Raw genomic sequence first — 15,440 nt, 5'->3', positions numbered from 1 at the left:
AAAACCGGTGATCACCAACCAGTCTTCTAGCTGTTCTACAACTACAACTCCCAGCATGGCCAGAGGATGAAGATGAGGTAGAGCACTGTTCGAAGCTAAAGACCAACAACATTGATAAAATGTTTGCCAAAGGGGTTTGATCTTTCCATGGTTGTCGGAGATCACGGCTGGTACGTATCCAGGACACATCAGATGGTCTCCCCCCCCCCCCATGTAGGCAGCAGATTACAGCGACGTGTACTTCTGTGCTGTAGCATTCAGCTGAATTAATAAACTTCCGTCCCACCGTCCGTGGTGGGGCGTCTGGTTCAGACATTACTGTGTGTGTTTATTTCTTCCCCGTCTCATTAGCGTCTTGCTGTGCACGGCGGATGACATATTTATTCCTAGAAGCAATGACATTACACACGCTTTAAATATCTGCCTGAACGTGGGCTCCTGCGGGAGCGCTGGCAGACGAGGGCGTGCCGCCGGAGCTGTCATACCTCTGCAAGCAAATCACTACGCAAAAAATGGAGCATTTTATTTAAAAAAATGTAAGATTCTGCTCCGCCGGATTATTGGTGGGGGGGCGGCAGAGTCAGCGGCTGAACGGGCACTTCCTCCAACTCGCTTTGTGAAATGCAATTCTCCAAAACCTCCTTACAATGGGAATTCCGAGAAAGGATGCAAACTGGGTTTCCCATGACAATGCGGTGTCGGGGCCTCTGTTATGGTTCCCCTGGAAGCAGGACTGCAGGGCGGCCCTTGGACCCCTGGGCCAATGACAAGGTGCGCTGGGGCTCCCGAACGTAAGGGTGTGGGCGGCAGTCCCAACCGGCATACCTGAACGCCAGCTGTCCTCTTCTGCTATTAAAGGCCGGCACCTGCATCTTATCCTCTGGCTCCTTGCATTACTGAAGACTCTCCTGGCTTTGGATTTCTGGATTTAGCTTTGTGACTACAGTTTTGGCTTCTGGCGTTTGGTATCTTATTGATCTCCTGGTTCTAAATTTCTGGAGTGTTTTGGTTTTCTCGTTTGCCTCTGGCGTTACATGTCGTGTTTTGTCTGACTGGCTTTTGACCCTTTTTCTGTACAACTGACTCTCTTGGTGTTCGTCTGTCCCTGTTTGTGTGTCTCCGTTTACATATTGCAGCGCAGAGACCGTCGTCCAGTTGTGGGTCACTGCCTAACCTTGGCACTCCAGCTGTGGTGAAACTACAACTCCCAGCATGCTCCATTTATTTCTATAGCGTTCTGAGAGCAGCCAAGCAAGGGGGGCATCTTGGGAGTTGTAGTTTTACCACAGCTGGAGTGCCAAGATTAGCCATCACTGCCCTAGGGTGATCGTGCAAGTAGGTAGGGATAGTGGGTCCGGGCAGTTTGAGGGCAGCACTATCCCTGTTTGAGTGTGACTGTAGTCATCATCCTGACAGCCTAGCGTCCAACATGGCGATAAGCTGCCAGTGCCTGGTTACCCAAGGCAGTAGTACAGTATACCCAGCGACCCCCATGGTGGTGGTACAGCTATGCCTGGAGTCGCAAATGGCAAAAAGGGTAGCAGATCTGGCGTCCCCTCCCCCATGGCAGTGGCATGCAGCAGTTTAGTTCCACCCACGCCAATGGGGTGCAGCAGTTTATTTTCACCCATGGCAATGGGGTGCAGCAGTTTATTTTCACCCACGGCAATGGGGTGCAGCAGTTTATTTTCACCCACGGCAATGGGGTGCAGCAGTTTATTTTCACCCACGGCAATGGGGTGCAGCAGTTTATTTTCACCCACGGCAATGGGGTGCAGCAGTTGCAGTTTATTTTCACCCACGGCAATGGGGTGCAGCAGTTTATTTTCACCCGCGGCAATGGGGTGCAGCAGTTTAGTTCCACCCACGGCAATGGGGTGCAGCAGTTTAGTTCCACCAACCTCAATGGGGTGCAGCAGTTTAGTTCCACCCACGGCAATGGGGTGCAGCAGTTTAGTTCCACCAACCTCAATGGGGTGCAGCAGTTTAGTTCCACCAACCTCAATGGGGTGCAGCCGTTTAGTTCCACCCATGGCAAAGGGGTGCAGCCGTTTAGTTCCACCCATGGCAATGGGGTGCAGCAGTTTAGTTCCACCCATGGCAATGAGGTGCAGCAGTTTAGTTCCACCCACGGCAATGGGGTGCAACAGTTTAGTTCCACCCACGGCAATGGGGTGCAACAGTTTAGTTCCAACTACGGCAGGGTCCTCAAGCTCACCCAAGCGAAAGGTGAAGGCAAAGGGACATTCTCCAAAAGGACATAAGAGATCCCACTAATCAGGTTAGGAAGGTTATTACCTTACCACATTTTTACACATTAAATGACCCAACAGAGGAAAGGAATGATACTTATAGGATACGTCCACAAGGGAGGCAAAGTCAGCAAGAAAAATCCACAATCAATCTGCAGAAGGTGAAATCTGCAGGGAAATCCATGGCATACACAGACATGCTGCGGTTTTATAACCCTGTGCGGAATATCCCCCTGTGATTCCACGACGGAGAATCTGCCCCGTGTGAACATACCCTTATACAAGGGGAAATATATATTTCAATCATCTGGAGAGGAACATGCACAATACATAAACAGCATCTATCAGTCCCTCACATCACCCCCACCCCTCCCCCACTGTAAGTGACCGGCACCTACCTGCTTGATGGTGAAGTCATTGATCAGATGATGGTTGTGCTCATTTAAGCTGCAGTGCAGAGTTACACAGTCACTATGAAACAGCAGATCCTGGAGAGTGCTGACCCTCTGCAGACCCAGGGCTCGCTCAACCCCATCCGACAGGTAAGGGTCGTAGAAAATGACATTGAAACCAAAAGTCTTTGCCCTCAGAGCAACTGCTTGACCGACCCGTCCTGTAATAGAAGACCACAGATGTATAAATGCACTGTAGACAAAAAATATACACCTACAGATGTCCAAGCAAACTTCAGCCTATAAACTCTTTACCAAGTGGTAGCCTCAGGAGCAACGAATGGACAGAAGGAGGATAGATGGAGATCACTATAAAACACCAGGAGTCATCTAGATCCTCAATGTTCTCCAGTAGATTATTTAGATGTTTGGCCAGTCTCGTCCAGCATTAGACAGATGTTGGGGGTGATAAGGATCGGACAGCTGGATTTCAACATGTCCAATGTTAAATGAAGGTTAAAAGGGCCAGCAAAGTGGACCTGGCGATAGTTTTTCCTCAAAACTATTGCTTTTTTTATATTTAACATTTTTTAAATGACACTTCTGATATCACTACCTAGATTAAAAAAAGAAAAATCCAGAAATCTTGCTCTTTTCACATGGGCCACGTGTCTAACATCTAGAGAAATCATGTCCTGGAATGAGCACTTTTCAGTAGAGATGAGCGAACTTCTGTTTTAAGTTCGGCGTCTAAAGTTCGGCTTCCGGTTAGCGGAGAATCCCGATCTGGATCCGGATATGGATTCCGACTTCCGTTGTGGTCCGTGGTAGCGGAATCAATAATCGGAGCGGTGCAGTTCTGGAGCCGATTTCCCCTCATTGACAGAGGTGCAGGGTGTCATCAGATATTGATGGCCTAAACTGAGGATAGACCATCAATATTAAATCCCCTGTAAGCCCTATGCTACACATATCCCAGTATCTGTCTCTCCTGGAGTATTCCTTTAATCTAAATTAGTCTCAGATGATGCGCCAATTACGTTTTTAGTCTCTTTACTGCTCTGGTACAAAGCTCAACATCCCCCGCCCCCATGATCACCACTTTATCTCCAATGATAAGAAGCAGGTAAGGTACATACATAACCTGCACTTTTTTAAACCGTTGACATGAGGGACTGTACGGCCTCTCACTACTTGGCGGCGCAGTAATATTAAATGATCAGTTCTGTCAATAAACCGTTATAGCTATGCAACGCTGGGAATTTCTCCCCTGCAGGCTCCACAATCAGGGCTGCAGGACAGGATCTTGGCACAAAACGCATTAAACCGAGGCGTGGCGGGAGGGCCTTTAAGTCATCTGGAACAGACAAAGCCAGACAATCCTGTGGAAATCTGACACCTGGTAAAAATCCACCACCCTCCATCACCACTCCCTTCTCATGGATTACTCCTTTTTTATTTATTTTTTATTCATTTGGCTTAAGGTCTTGCTTTGCAAAAATACTTCATTTATAAGGAAAATCTCCAGGTCTGAACGGGTACGGAAAGTAATGCGGAAATTTCACACAACACAGGAATAATACCCACGTGCGATTTAAAGGGACTGTCCACTTTAGGACATCTCTTTGTTAGAAAAGTAGCCCAACAATAAACTGACCACAGGTTGTCGTGTTGCTGGGAACCGCTGCCCTTTGTGGGGGAACTCAGCAACATGTGTATTCACCTGCAGCACCTCTACAGGGGAGAGTAAGTACTACACAGGGGCCATTCTAATCAATGGGTGGTCCATGAAATGCAGGGAAAGGAGGGTCCTCCATCATTACAGCTACTATTGTTAGCTGCCTTTAAAAGGCAGATCTCAGTGAATCATGGACTGAAGATCTTATACTGGATATTAGTATAGTTTTCAATTTAACTAAACAAACCATAAACCTTTAGCAAGTTTCTATTAGATGAATGATTTTGTCATAGCCTTACAGAGTATATTCATCTAAGCAGTAATACTATCTATAAAAAGTAGAGTAAGTAGGTACATGCATCCTGTACAGATCCTGAGTTACATCCAGTATTATACTCCAGAGCTGCACTCACTATTCTGCTGGTGCAGTCACTGTGTACATACATTACATTACTTATCCTGTACTGATCCCGAGTAACATCCTCCATTATACTCCAGAGCTGCACTCACTATTCTGATGGTGGAGTAGTAAATTTTAAGTAGAAACAGCACTAAGCGGTCCTTGGTCGATGTAACAGCCTCACCGTTGACCCTTGATCCAACAGGCCATAAGATGAACGAAAAACAAGAATGGCACCGGCAGCATCTCACATCATCCAATATTTTATTGCGACCTCAAGACAAATACAGCAGCAACGATTCGGCTGAAACTCAGCCTTTGTCAAGGCTTGACAAAGGCTGAGTTTCAGCCGAAACGTTGCTGCTGTATTTGTCTTGAGGTCGCAATAAAATATTGGATGATGTGAGATGCTGCCGGTGCCATTCTTGTTTTTTGTATTCTGCTGGTGCAGTCACTGTGTACATACATTACATTACTTATCCTGTACTTATCCTGAGTTACATCCTGTATTATACTCCAGAGCTGTATTCACTATTCTGCTGGTGCAGTCACTGTGTACATACATTACTTATCCTGTACTGATCCTAAGTTACATCCTGTATTATACTCCAGAGCTGCACTCACTATTCTGCTGCTGCAGTCACTGTGTACATACATTACATTACTTATCCTGTACTGATCCTAAGTTACATCCTGTATTATACTCCAGAGCTGCACTCACTATTCTGCTGGTGGAGTCACTGTGTACATACATTACATTACTTATCCTGTACTGATCCTGAGTTACATCCTGTGTTATACTCCAGAGCTGCACTCACTATTCTGCTGGTGCAGTCACTGTGTACATACATTACTTATCCTGTACTGATCCTGAGTTACATCCTGTATTATACTCCAGAGCTGCACTCACTATTCTGCTGCTGCAGTCACTGTGTACATACATTACATTACTTATCCTGTACTTATCCTGAGTTACATCCTGTATTATACTCCAGAGCTGCACTCACTATTCTGCTGGTGCAGTCACTGTGTACATACTGTACATTACATTACTTATCCTATACTGATGCTGAGTTTTACAGCAAGACACGGAGGCTCATATTGCTTTCTCCTTCTTTACTGTCCACCAATAGCAGCAAAGAGAAAAAAAATTACATACAGGAAATAACCATAGAAACCACGGTCCCTGCCCTATGGCCCCTATATTAGGCCGCTCTTCCTCTGGACCTCCCTCTTTCTTTGCTGCTGCCACCAGTTAAGTGCACCTATAGTTCTGTCAGTTTACTATTGTGCTTGTATTGTCTTGTTCTGTTTGCGCTGCCCCTGCCAGGGTGACTTACCCTACAGGCAGCGCTCCCTATGTGGATTTTAGGTGTTGCTATTTTTACTTCAGATTTCCCCCTTTAGGTGGTGTTCCCCTTGCGCTTTATTACCCTTGCATGGCGCTTTTCCCTTGCGGTCAGGGTTTCCCTCTGTGGTATCCCTTGTTCCCCCCTGCAGTATCTATTACCAGCATGTAGTGCTGCGCACGGAGTAGGGCACACACTTCGCGGTCGGCGCTTGGGGGCGGAGCTCCGCTCCTTCTCTCTGCCGCGGCGCCATTGCTGGAGCGCTTCTGGGTGTATTCGGACCACGTGATCTCGCGAGATCTCGGCGGCCATTTTCTGGCCTTGATGCCGCGATTCTCGCGGGATTTCGTCCGCAGCAGCCTTCCGGTCACGCAGTTTTTCCTGGCCGCCGGCTCCTGCACGGCTGCTCCGGTCCTCTGCTCCTCAGGCGCCCTGCTACTGTAGTGTTTGCCTCACAGGTTACCCAGCATATTGCACAATTGGCCTCACAGGTTACCCAGCATTACCCTGCAATTTACCCACATTGTGTCAGCCCCAGGGGTACCATGTCTAGCCCTTCACAAAATCTTCCTAATGTCCCCCCCCCTCCTCTCCTGAGGGTCTGATTAACCCTGAGGTGGATGCACAGACGCTGGCCCTGCAGCGCTCTGTGTCTGATGCCATAATGGCTGCCATGTCGAGCATTCTCTCCCAGAGTATTACTCAGGCACTAGTTCAGCCTTCTAGAATGCCCTCACTAGACTCCGCTACCACACCGCAGCCTACCTGTAATGAACCTCCTGTACCACAGGAGACCTTGACTGGTGCGCATCCTGCCACCCCAGATGCCGTGCATAGTTCACGGAAAAGAGCCTCATCACGCCAGGCAGAACGGGCGCGAACATGGAAGTGCGCTAGGGCGCAATCCCCTAATGAGTCTGATTCGGACAGAGTGTCAGACGAGGAGGCTTTTGCGGATGCGGATTACATGTCCGAGGAGGATGTTGCTCCCCCAGTTCAGGGCCCCTCAACCTCCGCTACTGCGGCCTCCTCTGCTAAGGACGGTTCGTCCTCCTCCGCCGTTAACCGATCTGATGCCCTACTAGATTCGGCGGGTATGCCTATGTTCGATCCCGAAACATTGCATCACCCTAGATCGGCGGAATGGCTTCCCACTGAACATGTGGGTAATTATCTAGAGCACTGGGTCCGTCACCCTCTAAGCCGTGAATCACGGAACAAGCTTAGAGCCGAGTGCCCCAGGCCTCTTGTACCTAACAAAGTGTGTGACACACCAATTGTAGACCCCAAGATGTCTCAATTCCTGGCCAAGACGGGTTGGAACCCCAAGAAGGGCCTGGATTCAGCTCTGCGTAGCTGCCAGGACAAGGTACTGGATATTTTCGGCCCTCTGGCCAAGAACTTTGAGCTTGCCGAGGCTGCTAGAACTGAGGGCTCCCCAATTGATCCCGAAGAATTGCGGGGCTGGACCCAGAGGGCAATCTGTATTGCCGGAAACGCCAACACTGCTTTGGCGATTGAAAGGCGAAAAGCCATTTTATTTAAAATCGACCCGAAATTGTCCAATTTGGCGCTCACGGAGGCGGGTAAAGAGGCCCAGGGACTCCTGTTCGGCGAATCCTTTATTAAGGATATGAGCCGATTTGTAGGTACCTTCACCGCGCTAGACAAGGCCCAGTCTTCTATGCGCCGGGTGTTCCAGGGTCGGGTCTCTAATCGGGCCGGCAGTAGTAGGGGCCGCCTGTCCGGCCGTGCAAACTTTCAGGCCCGTGGCGCAGGACGTGGTTCCTTCGGACAACGACCTCCCTTCCAGGAGCAGCGTAACCCATCACCCTTCTTCTCGACCAGAGGAGGCCAGTGGCGAGCTCGCTCTTTCAGAGGCAACCCTAGCTCTCGCAGACCCTTGGGTAAGTCTTCCCCAGATTGGGGATTCTACGGTACCTTGTGTAGGGGGCAGACTCCTAAGTTTTTCTCATGCTTGGGGCCTAATCACGTCAGATCCGTGGGTACTCTCCACGGTCAGGGGCTTCCGTATAGAACTCACGGGGTCTCCAGATCTTGTTCCCTCCCCCCGCCCATTCCGCTATCACACCCAGATCGCGCACTTGTAGACACGGAGCTGTACTCTCTCCGGCAAAAACAGGCAATAGAGCAGGCCCCCCCTACGGAGGGGGGTGTCATCAGCAACATATTCCTTGTGCAGAAAAAAGGAGGTCAGATGAGACCTGTCATCAACCTTCGCGCCCTGAATGCGGTGGTACGCTACCGTCATTTCAAAATGGAGGGGATTCACCTACTTCGGGACCCATTGGCTCCTGGGGATTGGATGGTAAAGCTGGATCTGAAGGATGCTTACCTGACGGTACCAGTGGCCCCTCTCTCCAGGGATCTGCTCCGGTTCTGGTGGAGAGGGGAGACCTGGAGGTTCACATGTCTCCCATTCGGGCTGTCTTCCGCTCCTTGGTGCTTCACCAAGCTGCTACGTCCTGTCGTTTCATGGTTGAGGAGTCGTGGTGTTCGTCTCATCGTTTACCTGGACGACATCCTCCTGTTACATGAGTCCAGAGAGGGTCTGCTACAACACCTGCAGTGGACGGTGGACTTACTGACGGGCCTCGGTTTCCTCATCAACAGGGAGAAGTCATGCCTCGCCCCATCTCAACAGATGGAATTCCTGGGCTTCATGGTGAATTCGATCTCGAAATCCCTCAGTCTTCCTATGGCGAAGTTGCAGTCGATCCGCAAGGAGTTGAGACATGCGCTTCTCGTTCCCCACCACTCTTTGCGTCAACTGGCTCGCATCATCGGTCTCTTAGCTTCGTCGATTCAAGCCGTGTTTCCGGCCCCGTTGCACTATCGGGCTCTACAGAGGCTGAAGATCGCCCATCTTCGGGCCGGTGCCTCCTTTGCGGACGTGGTAGTCCTGGACGCGGAAGCCCGGGAGGAGTTGAGCTGGTGGATCGCCAATCTGGAAGCATGGAATGGCAGGGCGATCTTCGGATTCCTGCCGGAATTGACCATCGAGTCGGATGCGAGCCTCCAGGGTTGGGGCGCTCATCGCGACTGAGTCTCCACGGGGGGATCTTGGTCGGCAGCGGAGTCTCTCCTTTACATCAACGCCATTGGAACTCCTAGCCGGTTCGTTTGCGGTCAAGAGCTTCTCCAACGGGATCGCCAACGCGTGCATCAGGCTGCGGATGGACAATATCTCGGCAGTGCAGTACGTCAACCGATTGGGCGGTACTCATTCGGCGACTTTGGCCCGGTTAGCCAAGGAGTTCTGGTCATTTTGCCTCTCCCGGGACATCATGGTACAGGCGGAGTACTTACCGGGATTGAACAACGTTCGGGCGGACTGGAATTCGCGTTACCTGTCGGACGGCAGCGATTGGCAGTTGGACCCGGAGGTGTTCTTGGCGATTTCAGACGTTTGGGGCCCGATGTCCATCGACCTATTTGCGTCTCGGCTCAACAGGCAACTTCCCCGGTTTTTCAGCTGGCGTCCGGATCCGGAGGCGGTGGACGCGTTCCTCCAGGATTGGTCGGTGTCCCGCCTTTATGCCTTCCCTCCGTTCGATGATTCCGAGGACGCTCCTTCAGGTTCAACGACATCTGGCGGACTTGGTGATGGTGGTTCCGTTCTGGGGGTCTCAGGTCTGGTTCCCGTCCTTACTGAGGATCCTAGTGGAAGTGCCTCTTCTTCTCCCGTCCCGGGCGGATCTCCTTCGCAGCCCTCAGGGTCTACACCACCCGCTTCTCCTCGAGGGTTCGCTACGGTTGCTGGCTTGCCGGGTCTCCGGACACCTGGAGCTGTCGATGGCATTTCGGAGGCGACTCGACGGTTATTGGACAACGCATGGGCTCCCGGTACCCGAAAGTCTTATCGGGCAGCCTGGAGAAATTGGGCTGGCTGGTGCGTGGAACGGAACTTGGATCCCGTTTCGGCGCCTGTAGCCGACCTGTTGCAGTTTCTCACGTCACTTTTCGAGGCTGGTAAAGCATACCGTACCATTAACCTGTTCAGGTCTGCCATTTCCTCTACACATCGAGGTTATGAGGGCGTACCTGCGGGCCAACATCCGTCGGTATCTCGTCTGTTGCGCGGTTCTCGCTTGGCTCGCCCTCCTCGGCCCCGTTTTTCTACTACCTGGGACGTCTCTTTGGTCCTTTCCTTTTGGTTCTTGGCCGGATAATTCGGCCCTTTCATTGAGGCAGTTGTCTGCAAAATTGTTGGCGTTATTTTGCCTTATTTCTTGCAAAAGGGTCTCAGATGTTAGGGCTCTTGATTATGACGCTCGGTATTTCACCCCGGATGGGGTCACTTTTAACATTTCACGACGGACCAAGACTAATATCAGGTTTGTCTCCTATCCCAGCTTCCCTTCGTCTCCGATTTTGTGTCCTGTAACTTGCCTTAGGGAATACGAATCCAGGACTAGGGCCCATCGGTCTCCTGACAAATCTCAATTGTTCCTTTCTATCTGTCACCCTTTCGGGCCGGTTTCTAGCCCGACTTTGGCTCGCTGGCTTAAGTGGAACATGGCTCTGGCGGGTGTCGACACTTCCGTTTTCACTGCCCATTCTGCGCGGAGTGCTTCTGCCACCGCCTTGGCGGTTTCAGGGGCCAGATTGGAGGATGTGATGCGCCTGGCAGATTGGTCCAATGTCACCACGTTCAGAGAATTCTATTTTCGTCCTCAGGCTCATTTGTTTGCTTCTATTGTAGAGAGGCTTTGAACTTGCAATATGAGCCTCCGTGTCTTGCTGTAAAACTCAATGATTTTCCTAGTCTACGACGTAAAGTCATAGTTTTATTAAAGACACGGAGGCGAGTATTGCCCGCCCTTTTCCCTCCCTTGCGTCTTTTCTCTGTGTTTTTCTTACAGGGGTCTTTGCATTATTTACATCTTTGTAGGTTCATCTCGTTATGATTGTTATTATATTCATTGTCATTATTGTTATTATATTAACAGTTATCATATATATTATTTATTGAGAGTAATATTGTTTTCAGTCCTTTAATCCCTAATGTGTCGTTTTGAGTAGAGGGATTCCGGACGTGCTTGGTCCTGACGTGTTTGTTTCACCTGGGTCTATGATCTGCTCTCTTTTTCAGGTTGAAAAGCTATCCAGGATCAGAAGCAGTGCTCCCGGTTGATGCCTTTACCACAGTTTGGCCAGGTTGGCTAGTTGGTTACAGTTGGAGTTTTTTCGTCAGAGGAAGAGCGGCCTAATATAGGGGCCATAGGGGAGGGACCGTGGTTTCTATGGTTATTTCCTGTATGTAAATTTTTTCTCTTTGCTGCTATTGGTGGACAGTAAAGAAGGAGAAAGCAATATGAGCAATACTCGCCTCCGTGTCTTTAATAAAACTATGACTTTACGTCGTAGACTAGGAAAATCATTGAGTTACATCCTGTATTATACTCCAGAGCTGCACTCACTATTCTGCTGGTGCAGTCACTGTGTTCATACATTACATTACTTATCCTATACTGATGCTGAGTTATATCCTGTATTATACTCCAGAGCTGCACTCTATACACATGGAGTGATGGATACTGAAGTGAAAACTCAAAAAAAAAAAAATATTCACATTTTTTTTTTTAATCTCTAATTTTCAGTTTAATTTGTGTTTTTCCCGATGTGCTGGCAACATGAAATATCTAGTTAGTGCTGTAGAATAGGCATCAAGACGGTTGCTGTTGAAACTTGGCAGCGTCAAACTCCCCGGTTCAGATTTAATTTGTTGTGCCAAATTTTCCATTACAGCTTGGACACCAATAAAAGCAGATGCAGAACCCGACCTGACAGGTTTTGGCTACTGCATTATTCACGCACATGCTATGATTTCCATTGGACCCAGGAATTGGACCGCAGCAGAGAAAATTGCCCAAGCTGTTCCTTCAAATTGAAGGGAAAAAGTTTAGATAAAACTTGCAGTTATGCCCAAGGCGTAATATTCTGTGCCAGGCGAGAAAGTAGGTGAAAAGTAACTCGCCCCTGTGAGTTCACGTTGGTCGCCTTAAAGAGCCCATGACCTCCAGGGTGAAAGACTGTCAGCGTGGGCTTTTTTTTTTTTTTTTTTTTTTAATGAAAGGAACATCTGCCATATCTTGTGTCCCACCCCGTGTCATCTACAGGTGGCGCCTCATATGTCTGTAGATGCTATGACTATACATCTATACAGGGGCAAGAGGGTGTTTGTAGAATAAGCCCCTTTATGAGGAATATGCTGTGTGTAAGCAACTGATTGTCACTTAAAGGGGTCGTATAACGAAAAATATTCAAAATTTTTCAAACCAATCCATGGATCTGAATACTTTTATAATTGCATGTAATTAAAAATTTTGTATAGCCACCGAGTTATTCACTGAAATCTATGTGTATAGCGCCACCTGCTGTTTGCCCTCTTTCTAAATTCTCTGTCCTGCTCACTGAGGTTGACATACATCATGCTCCATCCTTTAATTGCCACCAGCTGCAGCAGAAAGGACAAGCCCCCTGAAAAAGTGCCAGCTAGGAGCTGAAGTAGATATTTAGCGACAATTTACACCTGGCATAAATTATTGTAAATTCAGTAGGCCAGTGGAGGCCCAGTCCCCTCAGCCCCTGCCCCTTTTCACATCACTTTTTTAAAGAGACCAGAAGCTCAAAAAGTTGCGAATTACGGCGCAAATGTGTTGCGTGCCATAATCGGACAAATTTTTGCCACTAATTTAGCATAAAAAGAGTGAAATCTTCTCAATGGTGCAGTCATATCAAATCTAGGCTACTAAGGTTACAAAAAAGCCAAAAAAAAATAAAATTTTTCAGGCAGGAAAACCCCTTTAATTTGGAAGGATATTAGTATTCATCCAATTTAAAAGATCAAATTAACAAGAGTCCTCATCTACTAACCATTACAATAAAAATAACCACGCTTTACACCACAAAATCTTGACTTTAACATTTTTATTATAGTCCACAACAGATCCACGATAACAAGAACTACTGGAATTCTTGGTCTATATCTCATCCACTACCTCATCCTTAACTCTCTCCTTAACCCCTTACAATCTGGTCGCCAAACTCTATATTTTACAGCAGGGATGTCAAACTCGTGGCCCTCCAGCTGTTGCAAAACTACAACTCCCATCATGCCTGGGCATACTACAGCTATCAGGGAATGATGGGAGTTGTAGTTTTGCAACATCTGGAGGGCCATGAGTTTGACATCCATGTTCTACAGAATCTGCCACCAAAGTGACAAATGACCTTCTGACAGCTAAATGCAACAGTGACTACTCTCTACTCATTCTTCTGGATCTCTCTGCAGCACTTCACACATGCTCCAATCTACTGGCCTAAAGGACACCACTCTCTCCTGGTTCTCTTCTCTCTTTGACCCCTCCTTCAGGGCGTAATTTTCTGGCTCTACCTACCCTCTCCCTCTTGCTGTTGGGGTTCCTCAGGGTTCAGTTCTAGGTCCTATCCTCTTTTCTCTCTATACAGCCCCTACTGGACAGACTATCAGTAGATTTGGTTTTCAGTACCATCTCAAGGCTGATGACACCCAACTATACACTTCATCACCTGACATCACCCTGGCTGTATTACAGAACACCCGTGACTGTCTGTCCGCTGTCTCTAACATCATGACCACTCTCTATCTGAAAATGAACCTCTCAAAAATTTTACTTCTTGTCTTTCCCCGTCTACTAACCCACCTATACCTGATCTCTCCCTCAGAGTGTGTGGCACTACCATGACGTCTAGGCAGCATGCCCGGTGTTATGTTTGACACTGATGTCTCCTTCACCCCTATATTCAATCACGTCGCCTGCTCATGCTGCCTACGCCAAACATCTCTATAATCCGCCCTTTTCTTACTTTAGGAAAAAACTGAAATGCGACTTGATTAGGGCTCGTGCACAAGACCTATAGCCTGATTTGTAGTCCGCAAATTGCAGATCCGCTAAACACGGAATACCAGCCATGTACATTCCGAATTTTGAGGAATGGAACGTCCGGCCCATAAAAGAACAATCCTATCCTTGTCCGTAATGCGGACAAGATTAGGACATGTTCTATATGGAACGGACATACAGATGCGGACATTGAAGTGAATGGGTCCACATCTGAGCCGCAAAAAATGAGGATTTAATGTGGACCAAAAATACGTTTGCGTGCATGAGCCCTTACTAACTGGTCTCCCCCTCACCAGACTCTCTCCTCTATCCTAAACGCAACTACCAGGCTCAACTATCTGTCTAACCGCTACTCCGATGCCTCCTCTCTGTGCCAGTCATTGCACTGGTTCCCATACAGTATAGGATTGAACTGCTTGTTCTCACCCACAAAGCTCTCCACAGTGCGGCACCCCTCTACATCTCCTCCCTCATCTCTGTCTACCACCCTACCCATGCTCTCAACTCTGCAAATGTCTTACAACTGACTTCCAAAATAATTCGAACCTCTCATTCCTGTCTCCCAAGACTTCTCCTGAGCTGCACCAGTTCTCTGGAATGCCCTACCCTAAGAAATTAGGTTTGTTCCCAACTCGTACAGTTTTAGGCGCTCCCTAAAACCACATCTTGTTAGAGTGGCCCATCACATCCCCGAATAAAACTCTTCTCCTTTCACCCCCCCCCCCACCCCTTTAACCCCATCCTGCTCCATCATCCATCAGTTTTCACCACACTCCATGCACTCATAAGCTCTACAGATATTGACTGGTGACGGCTCATGCAGCTTTATATCTACTGCCCCATTGTGTTAAGATGCCCGGAACACTGTCCAAAACTAGCACTTTTTATCTCATAGATTGTAAGGGCCCGTTCACATCTGTGTTGTAAACTCAGTCAGAGGAACATACTGCTTGAGTTCACTGTATTCGGCATAGCCGGATACCGCCGCGCACCGCCGATTTCCCATTCACTATAATGGGATCCGGCTGTTTTAGGGCACATATGCCGGCTTTTGGTCAGGTGAAAAAAGTGTGTATTATTTTTGTCTGGCCAAAAGCCGGCATATGTGTCGGATACGCTGAGTGGAACAGAGTGCCGGGTGAACCTGGCCATTTATGGGTAATTTAGGCAGATGTAAATGGACTTATCTAATATGTACGACTGTCCCTAGACTTTAAAGAGAGATCGGGGATGTCGGATTTCAACATGTCTGACCCTTTGTTCTAGTGGGTGATAAGCCTCTGACGGAGGGGCCCTCCCTCCACTAAAATAACCACGTGAAAAAATGCATGAAATAAAATGCAATTCACAAATGTGTGAAGATAAAAAAGAAGAAAAAAAAAAGTGTTTTTTTTTTTTACCTATTCAGTATTCACAAGTATTACTCATTAATTTGAAAACATGATAATATGAACATTTT

The 15,440-nt window shown here is 48.2% G+C and overlaps 1 protein-coding gene across 8 annotated transcripts in view; it reads right to left on the bottom strand.

Annotated features, from left to right (window-relative positions):
- CTBP1 (C-terminal binding protein 1) overlaps positions 1-15,440 on the bottom strand; it is a 291,924-nt gene that overhangs the window by 15,042 nt on the left and 261,442 nt on the right. For all 8 annotated transcript variants that reach the window (XM_044294954.1, XM_044294936.1, XM_044294982.1 and 5 more), the window contains one exon: positions 2,651-2,865. In XM_044294954.1, the coding sequence (XP_044150889.1) occupies positions 2,651-2,865 (215 nt within the window). The remainder of the gene's footprint in view (positions 1-2,650; positions 2,866-15,440) is intronic.

Source organism: Bufo gargarizans, chromosome 1, assembly GCF_014858855.1.
Source record: "Bufo gargarizans isolate SCDJY-AF-19 chromosome 1, ASM1485885v1, whole genome shotgun sequence".
In the NCBI taxonomy this organism is placed as follows: domain Eukaryota; kingdom Metazoa; phylum Chordata; class Amphibia; order Anura; family Bufonidae; genus Bufo; species Bufo gargarizans.
The sequence above is the reverse complement of the archived record's forward strand: the minus strand, read 5'-3'. Positions and strand labels throughout refer to the sequence as shown.